At 37.1% G+C, this 18,532-nt stretch overlaps 1 protein-coding gene across 5 annotated transcripts in view; it reads right to left on the bottom strand.

Moving 5' to 3' along the window:
* CADPS2 (calcium dependent secretion activator 2) overlaps window positions 1–18,532 on the bottom strand; it is a 484,769-nt gene that overhangs the window by 295,088 nt on the left and 171,149 nt on the right. For all 5 annotated transcript variants that reach the window (XM_082846689.1, XM_082846688.1, XM_082846687.1 and 2 more), the window contains exons 4-6: window positions 17,916–17,996; window positions 11,657–11,893; window positions 6,421–6,542 (exon numbers count right to left, since the gene is read on the bottom strand). In XM_082846689.1, the coding sequence (XP_082702815.1) occupies window positions 6,421–6,542; window positions 11,657–11,893; window positions 17,916–17,996 (440 nt within the window). The remainder of the gene's footprint in view (window positions 1–6,420; window positions 6,543–11,656; window positions 11,894–17,915; window positions 17,997–18,532) is intronic.

The following is an 18,532-nucleotide window of genomic DNA, read 5'->3' on the forward strand; positions in this document are numbered from 1 at the left end:
TGATTTGTTTTTAACAACGCATTTCCTTCCTTCTACTTCCCCAGAACCAAGGTCTAACTTGGCCCTCCATAGGGTATTATTAGCTTTTATGCTTTTAGGCACTCAAAGGATGCTCATCATCTGCAGGGAAAGTGCTTTAAGATCACTACGTATCAGGAGATTGGTGACCACTACATGACCGTGACAAGTCACTCCCTACCCCTCTTTCAGCTCCAGCTGTCGTCTGACTACCCCTCCACTTCCTTTCAGCTGGTATCGTTAAGGGTATGGGCTAAAACTGAAATAATGAAACGTCTGGAAATGGTAGGAAGCTATAAAAGTGGAGCAACAATGCTTCTGTACCTCATTCATAGAGAACAAAACTTTCCCTGGTTGACCGAGAGACTATGAAACGATGACTTAAAAATTCAGAAGTAATAGAATTTTCTCCACTGAAAATACCATTTGTCTACATTCCTTTCCCTATATTAAAAAATCAAAATTAAAAAAAAAACTTTAATAGATGACCTCACTACCACTCTTCACAAATCAAACTTGTCTCTAAACACCACTTTTATTAGATCCCAGGTTCCATATTCTAAGTCATGTACCAACCTCACATGCTGTTTTCCACGTTAACTGCTGGCAGGAAATCTGAATTACAAGAATGAAATAAGCAATGGCTAGAAATCGTGATTACATTTATTGGAAATATGGACTAAATAAGGCACCTTAATTAGTATCAGACAGAAGAATGAATTGATCTCCAACAAAGCACAAAGTGTTGAAGCAATAAGATTTAGAAAACGTGTCCAAGGCATAATTCACTATGATGATGGAGGAGACGAATCTCTTTCCTGTTGTGCAAGATGAGTTCAAGATAAAAGTCACCCCACTGCTGAAAAGCTGCAGTTGGTCAGCATTCAGGAGATACATTTTTAAGGAAATCTGCCCCTGGGATACAATGAAAAACAAAAATCTTTTAATTCTTTTTAAAAGTTAACTCAGTCTGCCTGAAGAAACAGGTAAGATATTTTAGCCAAATTTCCTTGTGAAAAGAGTAATCAAAAGCGTATTGGAGGCTTAACTGTAATATTTTCTCTCTAACTCACAAGTGTTTTAATTCATTTAAATTATGCATGTATATGTTCCCTATTGTAGCATCTCTTTATGAATACATTGAGTTTATTAGAAATAAAATGAGACGTATTCTGTGAAAACTTTTACTATTTGTGGAAAAAATTATTGTTAAAATAACTACTTATGTAAAAATTAACTCATTTGATTGACCAAATATTTAAGTATCAATTAAATAAAAGACTTTGTAGAGATTATGCTAAGTGAAAAGAAGCCAGATACAAAAGACTACATTTTGCATATCATTTATATGAAGTGTTCAGAAAAAAAATGACAGAGCTAGAAGGCATACGAGTGTTTTCTTGGAAGTGAGTAAGACTGCAAATGGGAATGAGGCAACTTTGTGAAATAATGTGTTTTGAAACTGAATTGTGATGATCGTGGCACAAGTGTATAAATTCATTAAAAATCATCTAAATTTCAGTAAAAGAATTTTATGCTATATAAACTATACCTCAGTAAAACTTTAAGAAAAGATTCTGTAAAAACATCATGACATTGAGATTCTAAGGGCATTTGCACTCCCTTGAGAAATCACGGAGTACTAGAGTAGGGTAGTGTTTGTGACACCCCCCCCCACAAATTAATATGTTGAGGCCCTAATCCCCAATGTGATGGTATTTGGAGGCGAGGCCTTTGGGAGGTAAGTGGGCTCAGATGAGGTCATGGGAGTGGAGACCCATGAGAATATTGGCGTCCTTATTATGGGATGAAGAGAAATGAGATCTGTCTCTTTACCATGTGAGGACACAGCAAGAAGGCAGCCATCTGTAGGGCAGGAAGAGGGCTCTCACCAAGAACCCAACCTAGCAGGGCTATTATGGTTCACTATATAATCAGGATTAGTAACCAGAAAATACCCACAAAGAAAAATCTATCTCCAGATGGTTCTACTGGTAATTCTACCAAACACATAAAAAATAATTAATACCAATTCTTCATATCCTTCCAAAAAGTAAAAGAATTTTATGAGGCCAATATAAAATCAGATAGATGCCAACAAAAAAAAGGATATTATAGACCAATCTCTTATGAATATAGATTTTAAAAATACTAGAGAAAATAATCCAGTAGCAAAAATAATTATAGGGTCTTCCCTGGTCACACAGTGGTTGAGAGTCCGCCTGCTGATGCAGGGGACACAGGTTCGTGCCCCAATCCGGGAAGATCCCACATGCTGCGGAGCAGCTGGGCCCGTGAGCCATGGCCGCTGTGCCTGCGCGTCCAGAGCCTGTGCTCCACAACGGGAGAGGCCGCAACAGTGAGAGGCCCACGTACCGCAAAAAAAAAAAAAAAAAAAAAAAAAATTATATACATCACGGCCAAGTGGCAATTATGCAAGGTTGGTTTAACACCCCCCCCCACCAAAAGCATATAATGTAACGTACCATATTGATAGAACAAAAGGCAAATACTATATGGTCATCTCAATAGATGCAGAGAAAACATTTGACAAAATCCAACACCCTTTCATGGAAAAAAAACCACTCAAACTAGGAATAGAGAGGAATTCCCTCAAACTGATAAGGGGCATCTATGTAAAAGGCACAGGTAACATCATGTTTAATGATGAAAGACTATGCTTTTCCTCTAAAATCAGGAATACAAGGATGTCTTTTCTTGCCACTTCTATTTCACATTGTACTGGAGGTGCTAGTCAGGCCAATTAGGCAAAAAATGAAATAAAAAGCATTCAGATTGGACAGTAAGAAATAAAACAATCACTATTTGCAAATGACATATAGTAAGAAGTCTAAGAAATCCAGTAAAAAAGTACTATTAGAATAAACAAGTTCAGCAAGGGTATGGAATTAATATACAAAAAATCAACTGTATTTCTATACATTGGCAATGAAAATCCAAAAGTGAATTTAAAAGAACAATTCCATTAATAATAGCATCAAAAAGAATAAAAATACTAGCAATAAACTTAACCAAAGAAGTAAAAAACATACTTTGAAAACTACAAAACACTGTTGAAAGAAATTAAAGATTTAGATACACGGAAAGATAGCCCACATTCCTGGGTAGGAAGATTTAATATTGTTAAGTTGGCAATACTCTCCAAACTGACCCCAGATTCAATACAATTCCTATCAGAATCCAAGCTGGTGATATTTACAAAATTTTTGCAGAAATTGACAAAGTGAACCTAAAATTCATAAGGAAAACCAGAATAGCCAAAATAATCTTGAAAAAGAACATATTTGGAAGACTCACACACCTGATCTTAAAACTCAATACAAAGCAATGGTAATCAAGATAATGTGGTACTAGCATAAGGATAGACATATAGATATATCAATGAAATGAAACTGACAGTCCATAAATAAACCCATGTATCTATCGTCAAATGATTTTCCAAAGGGTACCAGGAACATTTAACGGACGAGGAGTAGTTTCTTCAATAAATGGTGTTGGGACAACTGGACTGTCATACACAAAAGAAGGAAGTTTCACCCTACATCATACCATGTACAAAAATTAAAATGGGTCAATCACCCAAATGTAAGGGCTGAAATTATGACAGTGTTAGGAGAAAACACAGGGGTAAATCTTTGTGACCTTGGATTTGGCCCTGGATTCTTAGATATGACACCAAAAGCACAGCAACAAACAAAAACTAGGTAAACTGGACTTAAAGTTGTAAAACTTCGTGCTTCCAAAGATAGTACCAATAAAGTGAAAAGATAATATACAGAATGGAAGAAAACATGTGCAAATCATATATATGATAAGGGTCTAGTATCTAGAATATATAAATAGTTCTTTCAACTTAACAACCAAAAGGCAAACAACTCAAAAAATAGGCAAAAAACTTGAATAGACATTTCTTTCTCTAAAGAAGCTATATGAATGGCTACTACAGCATATGAAAAGATGATCAACGTCATTAGTCATTAGAGGAGAGCAAATCAAAACCACAAGATACCACTTTACTCTTACTAGGATGGCTATATATTTTTAAAAGTCAAACAACAAGCACTGATGAGAATATGAAGAAATTTAACTCTGATACATTGCTGGTGGGAAAATAAAATGGTGCATTGTGAAAAAGCATTTTGACGGATTATCAAAAAGCTGAACATAGAATGACCATATCATTCAGCAATTTCATTCCTAGCTGTATACCCAAAACAACTGAAAACAGGTACTCAGATGGGTATTTGTATACCAGCCCTAACTGCAGCATCATTCACAGTAGCCAAAAGGTAGAAACTGCCCAAGTCTCATTAGCCTAGATGAATAAACAAAACGTGGTACATACATACAATGGAATATCATTCAGCCACAAAAAGGCATGAAGTCCTCACACATGCCACAAGATGGACGAACCTTGAAAATATGCTAAGTGAAAGAAGCCAGTCACCAAAGAGCACATATTATTGTTATATATGATTCCTTTTATAGGAAATGTCCCAAAAAGGCAAATCCACAGACACAGAAAGTCAATTAGTAGTTGCTTAAGGCTGAGGTGATTTGAGGCTGATACGTAAAAGGTAAGGAGTTTCTCTCTGAGGTGATGACTATGTTCTAAAATTGACGATGGTTGCATAACACTGTGAATACACTAAACCAGCTAATTTTTAAAACAGACACCAAACCCCTCCCTTGACTCCATATGCCTTGCTAGAAACGGTCCCAGTTTCTCTGTCTCACACAGCCTCCTCTTGAGAGGTTTTTAACCTCTTAAAGAGCTGTTTATCCTCATTATTTTCACTTCACCGTGAATTAGTAAATTCTGACTGAGTACCTACGAGGTGCTAAGACATAAGATCAACAGGACAAGAGCTCTGTCCGAAAGGACAGAGGAAGGGAAACAGTACAAGATACACAGATGAGGAACCGATGAATCTAAAAATTATCAAGTGATGAGCCAGAAAATATCCCCTCAGCATTGCGTTGTCTAAAGGAAGGGGCTGTTCTCAGCAAGTGATGTTTAAGTTTCTCAGTACTAAGGATCCAGCTATAAAAAAGGTAAGAGGCAGAGCAACTGCAGGCAGAGGGAAAGGCAGGTGCAATGATGAGAGAAGGCTGAGAGGAACTTCGTGAGGCCCAGGGAGGCGGAATGGTAACTGACCGGGGGAACAGAGAGACAAGGTGAGGCCCCAGAGGGAATGAGAGGCTGGTCAGGGGAGACCTGTAGGGCTTTGGAAGGCAGGGTGAGAAGTTTCAGTTTGTTTCCTCTCAATCCCATAACACTCTGTGCACATCTGTCCTGTTACACTTAATTCTCTGTATACCTCCTTAGACTTTGCCCCAAAGAAAATCAAAGTTTCTCGTTCATCTCCATCGAGCCAGTGCTCAGCCAGAACCTCAGAGGTTGAGGTTTCCTGAATGCAGAATCCACATATGGACACCGTTATAAGGCAAAAATCCTAAGGCCTGTACGAAATTCTAAATAAAGTTTAAATGGAAGAAAAAGTGTCATCGAAAGGCAGTGTGCAAATGAAGGCCAGGCAATTTTCATTTAAATTCCCCTGGCCCACGTGGTTATTTCTACCAGAGACTGTGATGTTTCCCACGTTTGAATCAGTTAAAAAGAACATCTTCCAAACTTAAACTCACTCCCAGAATCTGAAACATAAAACTGCCAGCAAAGAACAGCTTTAGCATCTCCAGTTACTGCACGGTAGTCATTAACCGGTTCTCTAACTCGAGCCTACTCGCTAAAGTATCCCAAGACGTTGTCTGGTATCTACCTCAGCACCACCACAGAGCTGTAATACACAGAAATGGAAAAGCTATAGATTACATTTCTAGTACCTGAAATAGGATCAAGCACTGCCTTTTAAATAACACATGATAACAACACATGCATTCCTTACAAGTGACGTACAAACATTTAATTGCCTAATAATTAGCTTCACATTTGCATGTTGGATTTTCTGTTTGTGCTACACAGGGATTCTGCATAGCTCTAATTATAGCCTCATTATCCAGAAAGGCACACACTGATTCTAACACAGTAGAGACAAAGCTAGCCAAATAACAGTTTCAGAGTGTAAAACCATACGATTCTTCAAAGAGATAAAGCACATTTCTTCAAGAGGGAAGAAAGGCTTCCCTGGTGGCGCAGTGGTTGAGAGTCCGCCTGCCGATGTAAGGGACACGGGTTCGTGCCCCGGTCCGGGAAGATCCCACATGCCACGGAGCGGCTGGGCCCGTGAGCCATGGCCACTGAGCCTGTGCATCCGGAGCCTGTGCCCCGCAACAGGAGAGGCCACAACAGTGAGAGGCCCGCGTACAGAAAAAAAAAAAAAAAAAGAGGGAAGAAAAACACATTTTTTTCAGCTGGCTTACTGTGGCCTTGAGGCTTCGGCCTGGTCTGTCTGCAGTTTTTCTCCTCCTTCCACTTCCATTGTACAGTAAACAATTCGATTGGGAGCGACTGACTTCAAACCTTCCACTTCCATTATGACAATCTAAGGATAAGAAAAACGTTTCACTGATTCGTCAAACTGACAACACTTAGCAATAGAGACGGCAGTATGAACCACATACGATTAGGAAGACCAACTGATAACATTATCTGGCAATATCATGGTATTTTATCTTCTTCATAATCCACCTTTATTCATGGAAGGCAAGTAACATTTTGAGAAAGTCTGGTATCTGAAGACGCATCTCCTGCCAGTTATGAGAGATTCAAGTCTCTAAATATGAGCCACAATGAAGTAAGTGAGATATAAACTCAGAGCCTGAAAAGACATTATGGCAGGTCTGCATGAGGCAAAGCAGAATCATTAATGAAAATTCAGTGCATGTGTTAAAAGGATTCAGGTTGAATTCCACATAAGGCGACTGGTAGACACTGTCACCATCACACCAATTCATTGATATCCATACATGACGTCAGAAAATTTCTATGTTCACTTATTTTATATGACTACTAGCATTTATAAAAGAATTTTCTTCATAGCCACTGTTTACCTTATGAAAATATGGAAAATATAACTTGGCAATGAATATCTTACTATTAACTTAACAAGGAAAACAATTTTCCCCATCCATTAAAGGTATATACCAATTTGATGTAGTCTACTGGAAAAGGGTGGAAAGACTGATATTACCTTATATATTTGTAACTCCTGGGGGAAAGGGAAACATAGTTTTCAAGTGTGCTTTTTATGTCTGTATAAAAGACTGCCAATCTTAAAATATTATAACCTAACATTCTTACTGGATGTACACATAAAATATAACTATTACTAAATATCATTTATAATAGTTTTTTAAAATCAAAACTTGCATCATTCAGTTTCCTAAATTCTCAAAATTAATAAAATATATTCAATGACCTTTTTATACATGCACATGTACTGATCTCCTGTTGTATATGTATAAACAAGATTAATAGCATCATTCATGCCATGTAGCTACCAAAATATCCACTAAAAAGATGTGTGTCAGGGCTTCCCTGGTGGCGCAGTGGTTGAGAGTCTGCCTGCCGATGCAGGGGACGTGGGTTCGTGCCCCGGTCTGGGAAGAGCCCACATGCTGTGGAGCGGCTGGGCCCATGAGCCATGGCCGCTGAGCCTGCACGTCCGGGGCCTGCACGTCCGGAGCCTGTGCTCCGCAACGGGAGAGGCCACAACAGTGAGAGGCCCGCATACCGCAAAAACAAAACAAAACAAAACAAAACAAAACAAAAAAAAGATGTGTGTCATTTATTGATCTTTTAATACATTATGAAAATCATTACACTCTTCATAGAGTTCTGATATGAAAGTTCAGGCAAAAACCTCAAAGGAACAAACCATCTTAAAAGAAGTTTTCTTCCTTTCAGTTCTGGTACAACAGCTTTTTTTTTGTAAATACAAATGTCTATTATTTTTGTTGCATTTTTTCATAAAAACATATGGGAAACTGATCACCAAAAAATACGGGTCAAATTCAGAACCATTTTCCTCCCCCAGTCAAGGCTTTTGTCATTTTGTCACACTGAAACGCATACCAACATATGAATTAAAATGAAGACAACTGAAAACAGACTATGAGAATTGATAATAGTAACAGTTTTCACAGTCGCTCTAATACTCAAGGAAGTTTAGATGAAGTACTAAACATGAAGCAGAATTGAGTACACAAGATAAATCTAGAAATCCTGATGGCACTGTTTCCTATATGGGAATATGACTGTTTGTCCTGCATCTCTTTCTGTAGCGTGTTTAATAGCCAAAGTGCAAGAGAGAAGAAAGGAAGCATCTGCTTAACACTATTTCTGTCACCTCTACTACAAAGCTACTATAAACAGGACCTCCTAAAACATACGAGTTGTGAAACAGTTTTCTGTCCCTCAAAACAATGCTCCCGTCTGTTCCGGGAATGTTCTATCCTGCAGAATTGCCACTTTCAAAAGACGTAACTTCTGTTATGAATCCACACATATAAGTAAATAAAACACAGTTCTACAGATCTGACTTCCAAAAGGAATTTGAAACGTGCAGCTAGTCTCAATCATTAATGATAAAGGCAGCTAAGAATTCCATGGACCATCAACTAACCTAAGTTATCTTAGGCAACTGTTTCAACCAATTGCCAGTAAAACTTGATAATGAAACTACAGAAAATAAAGCTGATCTGTGTTCTGCCTTTTCTTCCCAGATCTCTGGATAACTGACGTAATCAGGATAAAACAAAGTTATCCTAGAAGCATAAAGAAGGGAGGCATGTACAAAATATGAAACCAGATAACACGCTTCTGGATAATGCACTGTCCGCCCACAGAGTTACATGGCACTCAGGCATGTGCGGGTTGTGGGTAAAGGCAGCTGAGCAGTATGGTGAATAGGGGGACCACACACGTACCTCCAAACACGGAGGAGGTCACAGGGTCTGCCGGCCCTAAAACACTCAGTGTGAACATCAACTATATTCATGCCACTGACACCATTCCCCTTACAACAGACTCATAACTTCATGGATGAACGTTTTCCTAACCTTACTCGAATATTAAATTGTAACAGACCGTTGTTTGGCTTAGTGTTTTGTGAGTTAGCTTGTCTCTTGCTTTATAAGTCTCTCTGAAGGCTTCATAAATGAAGAGACATAAGAGTAATCTTGTGAGGCTAACTGCTGTGTTTGGATACCATCAAAGTTCCCAATTCAATAAACAATTATTGAGTCAACTGTTTTAGGCTGTTGGCACTGTTTTAGGCTCCTGGGATACCTCAGTAAACAAAAAAGAAAAAAAAGGACTTTAACTTCCTAAAGCTTACATTCTAGTAAAGAAAGCCAGATAATGAATAATAAATATAATAAATAACTGATTTATATGTTAGGTGGTGTGGTGCAAGAAGGGAGGAGTGGGTAGAAATTTTAAAGAAATGATAAAATTTTTAGCAGTGTTTCAAATCTGCACTTATTCCTTTGACTCAGACTTCAGTTCCTAGAAAAACTCCTTCTCCACTGGACCAGCTCTAAGCCTGACGGATGAAATGTGAAACCCTTAAAATGGATTAACTGCTTGCCCTTCAGAGTTTTCTTAGGCTGAAATCTGGTGTCTGATGAGCGAGGCCTGGATAATGGGCGAGAGATAATTATTCAATTTAGCTAGGCTGAGGTCAGAGGCCTTGGGGCTGGAGGAGGTACCTGGTCCATTCCCTCAGGTGTCCCATAGACAAGCACTGCGTAGTCTGCCCTGAAAGAGACTTCATTTTGTTGTGAGACACAACTCCTCTTTAAAATACTGTAGGCAACATGGAACAGATCTGTACTATGCCATGATAGGGAAATATCTGCCTCATATAGACCCAGTAACAGAGGATGTCAAAACGATTGTAAAAATATGGAAGCTTCTCAGATCATGGCAAAATGAAGTTTTAACTCATTTCATCCTCCTAACACCCTTTTATTGCTAACTGAACAACCCTGTTTAACATACTGGCAATGAAGCACAGAATAACAATTCATAGTTTCACAAAAAAACTAACTCATGAGCATAATTTTGTTTTCAAAAGGGAAAGACAATTCATAAAAGCTAATTACTTAACAATGGTGTAAGATTTTTAAACAATAGAGAAAAGAGAAAGTGTTTTGAACTGTTTTCAGTTCTTCATGCTTATAGAGATAATGGTAGGTTTAAACATTACACAAATCATTTGCTTTCCAAATTATTTTTTATTATTAATGAATTTAAATGCCAAACTCTTGTTAGAAAAGTTAGACTGTAATTAAAGAATTGACTTTGTTTTGTACAAAACCTTAAGAAAAAAAGAGTTGGCAGTTTTCATGTTAGTTGGCAGGAAACCTGACGCAGGAATGATTGGGAAATTCTACACCTGAGATACTATGTAGTTTCAAATTAAACATCCTGAGGTTATAAGGTTAAAGAGACTGAGAAGAAACCCAGGAACAAAGCCACTTGGCAAAGTTATTAGCTAATCCCTGAACTGGGTATGGAGTCAGAAGAAAATCTCCTATTTCTACCCTGACACTGAATTGAATCTATTAACCTACAAAGAAAATGTTAGCCTGGAAGGGAAGAAAGACAGGCAGTTGTCTTATCCTCAAGCTTGAATTTCTCTTAGAGTTGAATAAGTGGAGGAAAGAACAGAAGCAGACATTTGCTTTTTCTGCCATAAACGAAGCAAGCCAAGTGTAAGAGGCATCAACAAAAAAATCTAAAGCTGTACCTCCTAAGACTCCACATGTTTTGCTTTGTCAACGAGCAAACTCAAACAGCAGTACTGGGACCTAGCAGAGAGAGGACATAACAACGCAAGAAAGGAGTTACAAGCTTGAATTTTTGAGAGGCTAAAAATTTAAGCTGGATATTGCAAGCGTATGTGCGGGTGTTGGGCATAAACCCATACACATATCCCTGGATCAGCCCATATACAGAGTTGAGCAGTGAGGAAATGCCATCATGAAAAATATCCACGGGAGCAGTGGTAGGGGTCAGGGATCAATGTCTTTGGTTTCCAGTGATCTGTATAAAAGGGATGAAACTCTGAAGTCTTGGGGAACACAATTTTAAATGCACAACATTTATTCTCGTTTGTTTTTAATGATATCTACTGTACCTGTAATGAAACGGCAAATCCTAGAAAGGAAGAAGTCTTTACTTCTCATCATCTATAGTACCAATACTGTACACTACAGCTGGTTTATGCGATTTGATTCTAGAAAGATGATCTCGTAGTTAAAGCAGATTAAAAACAAGAATAACCAAAAGCTTGAAAGGAGTTTCCAAATGACAGAGAATTCAATTATGTGTTTAAATCCTATTTCCACTCAAGCGTGTTTCAGTGCTTACTCTACCAATAAATTTCCACCAGCCTAGGTGGCGCCAAGAACACTTGCCTCAAAACTTGTATTATTTTATTATTTAACCCTAACACCACTGTTACGTTTAAAGGACAATTTGCGTTAATTTGCATTCACACTCTGATTGTCTAGCAAATGAAGAATAATTTAACTTCTTCAAAATATACTACATTGCTTTAAATTTGAAACGTTACCACCAAGGTCAGCGGAAATGACCCTGTAGCCTCATTTACACTGCCGGAAGCAAACACGGGATAAAGCCACTTACCTCTAAGGTGAATGACAGCACCACGTCGGACTTTGACAGCTGAATCTCATTCTCATCTCCTATGTCCAAAAAGGCAGAATTCTGCGAACGTTTTAATTTTTGTAATTTAAATTCTGGACCACCTTTCGAAACTGGAAGACTCTCCAAATTGGCCATTAGCAGATTCACTGAAGACCGCAACTCTTCGATATACATATTCTCCATCTCTTTTGCTATAAATCTGGGGAAATTTCTTTCCTTGAAAATAATTTTTAAAATAATAATGTTACACAAGTCATATTTCAATTTTATCGTAAAAGATTATATGATGGCTATATACTCCACTGTCTTAGAAATTGTGATGCTCAATGATACTTTAGTCTCTAGGCTTTGAAAGCCTCAGGCTTTGGCAATTTTGATTATATTTAACTGTACCTTATCTACCTTATGGAGGATCATTATCATAAAAAATGATCACATGATATACATTTTCAGCTTAACTTTATTTTTGATATGGTATTTATTTAAGGGAAAAACCAACTCTAAAAAACATACATGTAAAGAGTTTTAGTGTATAGATGAATCTTAATTAGCCACTGATATCTTTGAAATACTTGGAACAACTGGTCTATAAGAAGAATGTTCAGTATATACTGCCTCTGACTGTTAAGAAACAAACATTTTAACAGTATCTCTCTTTCATACCACTGATGTGTTAGGCATTCAAATTGAAAAACCTTTACTATGAAATAGAAATATGGCCATACTTCTAAAATTACTTAACTTTCATGTCATACAAATGTATCAAGATCCCTTATTGCCATAAATTCAGTTTTTTAGTAAAGGTTTAGAAAAAATTAAGTTTAAAGCCTAATGTAAATTTATGATAAAAGCTGTACATGAAAAAGTAATAATATCAAATTAGGAGATTCAATTTTCTTCCCAAATTACATGAGTGTTGCCATTCAGTCCTCAGACCTCTGCAATCAGACTTCTGTTTCTTTCACTCAGTTAAAAGGACATTCCAAGTATTGATACTTAGATAGATATTAACAGCTATCGCCAAATTGCCCTTAGAGAAGGTTATACCCATTTACATTCCCACAAATAGCAAGTGAGGTTTCCTCATACTCTTGGCTCTTTCTTTAACCTCTGACAGCCTGGCACTTAGGTCTTCTCTCTGAAAGGTAGAGGGTATACAGCTTTATGATGGGAAATGCGATGTAATGTAATGACAGCGGTATAAAACTGGCTGGGGGATGACAGCCTCAAGCTCCCATCATTCAAATGAATGACTGCCTAATGTTCCAGAAAAATCACTGCCTTTACTACTGTCTCCTTTGGCATCATTCAAACTGTTACCTAAGAAATCCCCATCTCCAGGGTGAATGGAATACATCCACAATGCATTCATCAACCTGCCCCTGGTCTGACTCACTTGCACCAGTCTGTTCATGGGCTGGAAAGGAGCATCTGGCTCCACCTCATGAATCATTCCCAGAGTCCTGGACCACCTGTTTTTCTTTTCCCCCAATATAACCTTGACATATTTCTTTTAAAATAATTTACATATAATCAATGTTAAAATTGCGTATTTATACCACAGAGAGATTAAATACCTACATCCATAGTAAACTTTCCCAAGGAAGATTCTTAAGTATCCTTTTAATATTCCTCTATAGCTTGAAGCAACATTCCCACACAGTAAGTTTGCATCCTCAGGAAAAACACGTAACTACTCAGTTATATAGTAACTTGGTTTCCTTTGGGGATGCAGGGAATAATGTTTTGGATAGTTTTTCAATACATGCAAAAGAGGAAAAAGAAAATAAAGCATAAAAACATTTTTACATTTGTGGACTAATTTTAAAAGCTGTCATAAAAAGCATCCAAAACTCAGATATAAGGCAAAAAGGTGAGGGAACAGGTCCTTCCAACGTCATATGTGAGCAAAGGCCATCCAAGGACCATGTGGGGGAAATGTACCTAGTTCAATTTACTGTTTACATTGATTAAAGATCCTGTTTACAAGTGAAGTCACACGTTACTTTGTAGAATTTTGTCTGGTAAAGATATAAATAATGTGTGTCTGGTGACTAAGATAATCCAATGGTTATAGTTTAAATCCCTGTTGGAAATTAACCAGTTTTTTTTAACCACTTTTATATCTAATACTTGAATCTTACTTTAACTTTGCCTAAAAACACCTACTTTTCAAATGCCCTTCAGACTAGTTTTAACATCTAACTAGTGTGCTCATTAATTATACACTGAGTACAATCATTATTGTTTGTTCATTTTATATTCATGTAACAGTCACACTTTTGCCTTTTAGAAACATTTTAGCAAAGCAAAAGGCAAACATATCACATGTTTGAAAGTTTGGATGTACCAGTTATTTTCTCCAAATTTTTAAGGTGTTTTTTAATGGAAAACTTAGCATTAGCACATGAAAAAAAAATCTATTCTTACTTAGCTTTCATTAAAAACACTTCAGTCATTATCATTTTTCAAGGAGGAGACTGGCAGGAATCACCCAAATTAACTGTTTCATCAGCATTTTCAAACTTTTCAGGAAATAGACTATACTAGATTTTCTTTTTCTCTCTGGGGAAAAAACCCCAACAACTCTCTTTTAAAGCTTTGAGGTTTGTCGATAATATTTCATAAATTTTATTTAGCCTGCTTATGTTGCCTCTTTCTTGGAAACAAAACCAACTGTACAACTAATGTACATATTAAATTTGATCTTTTAAATTAGAACAGCATCAGAAATAGGGTTATTCTGTAGTTTACCTGTGAGTTGTTCCTATAAACCACAGTTTCAACGTTCTAATTTAGTCCTCTGTACAGCTTAGCCCATTAGCAGCCCTAACGCACTATATACATTAAAAAAAATTTGCTCCATAAAATTTCCATTATTCAACTTTAGTCACTGTAAGCGTTCTTAACTTTCCAGTAGATGAAGCATGGACCAGAGTGGTAGGATGAACGCGGTGACAACTGTCAGATCGTGGAAATACTTTGAAGATAGATAGAAATGGATTTCCTGATAAATTTGGCATGAGGAAAAAAGGAGGCAAAGATGATTCCAACTTTCTGACCCTGATGTACTAGAAAGACAGTACTGCCAAGAACTGGCCTACCCTGACCACTTGACTGGAAATTTTCAACACTCTCCTTCCCTCCCACATTCCCGATTCCACCTTCTCTGCTTTATTTTCTAAGTAGCAAATGTTCACCTTCCATAATTCAGTTACAGTAATTACTGTAAGTCTCTCCCAAATAAAATGTAAGCTCCCTGAGGGCATGGCAGGAATATTTTTGTCTGGCTTTATCCTAAGAGAACTACATTTGTCTGGATGTATCCCAAGTGCCTAAAATAGTGCCTGGTTATCTTAACAGGTGTTCAAGAAATATTTATTCATTGAATTTATGAATAGCAAAATTCAGGCTCCAAAAGGTTAAATAAGTTGCCTATATCGAGGAAACAGCAATCATGGATCTGGCCCACAAGTCTTTCTGGCCCAGTCCAGCCATATTTTTTTCTCCTACTACTTCCTAATTATGCCTTGGCTAAAATATTAAAGTCAATATTTACATCCCTTGAAACAGACTTCTGCCCTGTGGTTTCAGTGTTATTATACTGTGTTGTAAAGCATGACAGGTGCTACTAATAGTTGACTGCAAACTATAAACTATGAATAAACCACACTTCTGGATTTATGAGACTGAAGAGGTATCAGGGCCTAAGAGAGCAAACCTAAGCTCTGGAGTCCAAAGACCAGCGTTTGAGGTCTTCTGATTTGTTAAGTAATCTTCCCTAAACCTCAGTCTCCTTGTCTATAAAATAAATTCATTATATCATCTGCCCTTGTGGATTCACAGGATTATTGTAGAGATCTAAGACAACAAGGTCAGTAAGTTATAATTAGCCTTATATTTTATGAAGGTGGCTTAAATTTGGTGAAACTGAAGTAGAAGGCAATTAAACATGCTCTATCTGCTATGTCAATATATTTACCAAAAGGCATTATATTTTGGGGTGTTTTTTGCTGTTGTTGTTGTTCCAATCCCATCAGTTCCAATTCCTTCCTTCTCCACGCTTTTTTTTTTTACACACACACACACACACACACACACACACACACTGTATTTTATTTTTACTGACACCAAGCATTGTAAATGGATGACCACAACAGAAGCAACAATGATTGCAATTATCAAGCACGAAACACACTCATACTATGCCATAATATTGACATTCAGTCCAGGAATTCTCCACTGTAACAGCTCCTTTACTTTAAGTGAAAATTGATTTGTATATTTTTTGCCTCTGAGTCCTTGTGGGATTTTTTTTTTTTAATTCGAACAGAAAGTCACAAAAATTATAATCATCCTCATCAGTTCACTCAGTCCCATGTAATTTTTTTTATCTTGATCTTTTGTTAGCACTTTTATGAGTTCATCAGTTTTCCATTAGAGTTCTGAAAATGCTTATTCATTCAGTTCAGCAGTATAGTCAGTTCCCAGACACCTGTCTCCACGCTTTTTCTACTTTATCAGCACTTCTGATGAAATCATCAAGGTCCCCGCAAAGAGAAGCTGCTGTATGGGCATCACTGACCCTGCTCCTCTCACTCAGTCCAGAGGTTACACACACACCACACATCCTCTTCCACAGACATGAGCTCGGGGACACACCCAAGGCTTTCCATCCTGTTCTGTAACCCTCTAGAAATTCATCTAAACTATCACATATTCAGCCAGGCCCTTGAAGAAGTTCAACTTATGACAGTGTGTACAGCTCAGGTACAATCTAAATACAAGTAGGCAACTGAGAAATGCTGATCACAGGTCCAGAGTCCTGCCCACACTGTCGGGCACATCTCTCTGGATTCTCTCTTAGCCTCAGGGCTTCAAGAAAAGCAGTGCCCTTCCAGACACAGACAGCTTCCAACTCAGGTTAGGATTCTGGGGAATGCATTTCTCTCCCTAAAGCTTCCCAAAGCCTCAAGCTAATACTTGATTCCTAGCCTATGAATTCCACTTCTGAATCTCTAGAATGATGTAGTACCTCTCCAGAGGGTGGTAACAAGATGTGTTGTCTTTTCACTCTCTGCCCTTGGCTTGGTTCTCACAACTTACGGTCATCTCTGTTACCCAATTTCTCTCAATTTTCTATGTATTTCTATTTACATCTATTTCTCAACAACTTGGCTACTTTTAAATTTCATACACATTTAGATAAACACAGTACTAGTCTTAAAACTTACATATTCATAAATACATTTTTCTTTGAAAAACACAAAACTTCAATAGTCACATGCAGTATGGGATATATCTCCTTAAAGTGCTGGAAAAGTTCACTATCTTGATTTGGGAGGTAGTTAATACAGGGCGTATACACATTCATCAAGCTGTAAACTTAAAATCTGTGCACTTTGCTATATACATGTTATGCCTAAAGTTTTTAAAAAGAAGAAAAATCCCCAACAGAGAGGATTCTTCAGAGAGACAGGACAGAGACAGACACAGAGGGAGGGAGGGAGAGTCTATCAAATACTCACATTTTTCATTTAGCAAAAGGAAAAAAATCTTATTCTCAGATCAACAGCATTATAACCTCAAGTCTATTTTAAGAGACTAAAATTTTATTTTTACCACTGAAGTAAATTAATGCATCAATTTACTAGAGAATGATTTAGACAAAGAGTTCTCAGAATTAAAAAGAAACTCATGGCTTTTGTTTGAAATCTATTTCTGTTCACACAATGATTGTATAAATAAAAGTAAACAAAATATTGTATTCAATATGCCCTATGAGACTCTGTACTAGAAACTTCAAATTATATTTTTCATCCATTCAAATATTAGTTGACACCACTGTGTGCCAAGCACTGTGCTAGATACTTCAGAATACATTGTATGATTCTGCAGGCAGGATGGTTTTCTCTCATGCACTAAGCATGATTATATTATGCTTAGTGCAGTATTAAAATTCTTCTAAGTCTGGCAGTTTGAGAAATTCAGGCATTGCTTTAAGAATAATCTATAAAAGTTACCACTGAATTTAAACATCTTATATAAGGATGGATATGTAAAATAGATAATGTGCTCCATTTTAGATAATATGCATTCAGGTACCTGGGCTTAAGAGGTATGCATGGAGATGAGAAAATAAAATTATGCTGGCTTTATCTATACAGAACTCTTTCAGCTCACAGAAATCTAAGTACAGAAAGAAATGTGGTACAGTATATCAAAGTTAACAATTTACCTTTGCCATTTTCTCTGCCAACTGCAAACGACCATCAAGTTCCCTTCTGATCTGGGCTGCTTGTTCATCTGCATTATCCAACTTGAAAATAAAACAGAAATCACACATACATGATTACTTAATGGCAGTGACCTACAGATTAAAGCAAAGACAAAATGACTCTGAAAAAACTTCATAAATTCTCTCAACTACCTACTGAGAACACAGAAAGTTGTTTAATTAGATTGACACTCTAATTAAATTTCTTGGGCACTTTTCATTGTGGTTTGCTCACAAAAAAGGTAATAAATCTCTAAGGTTAATAGCTCAGCTTACCAAAAAATCTAATTATAATAATTCTTTGCCCAACCTGTCCACAACAGAGCTAAACCAAGAAGTCCTTGTTTCCTTGAGGATGCATTAAGCTGTCATTAAGTTTATTCAGGCCATCCTTCTGCCTTCATTAAGGTCAGTCCTAAATAGTTCAAAATAGATAAATCTCTTGTTTTGTTCTTTCAAATTCCCAGAATGCATTTCTGGATAGTGAGATACTGAGTAATGTTTCACTTTTTTCCTTGATCTTTCAAAAAATATTTCCTTCATTTTTATAATAAGTTTTTATTTGTGCTAAACTATCA

Source organism: Leucopleurus acutus, assembly GCF_964270905.1.
Source record: "Leucopleurus acutus genome assembly, chromosome: 9".
In the NCBI taxonomy this organism is placed as follows: domain Eukaryota; kingdom Metazoa; phylum Chordata; class Mammalia; order Artiodactyla; family Delphinidae; genus Leucopleurus; species Leucopleurus acutus.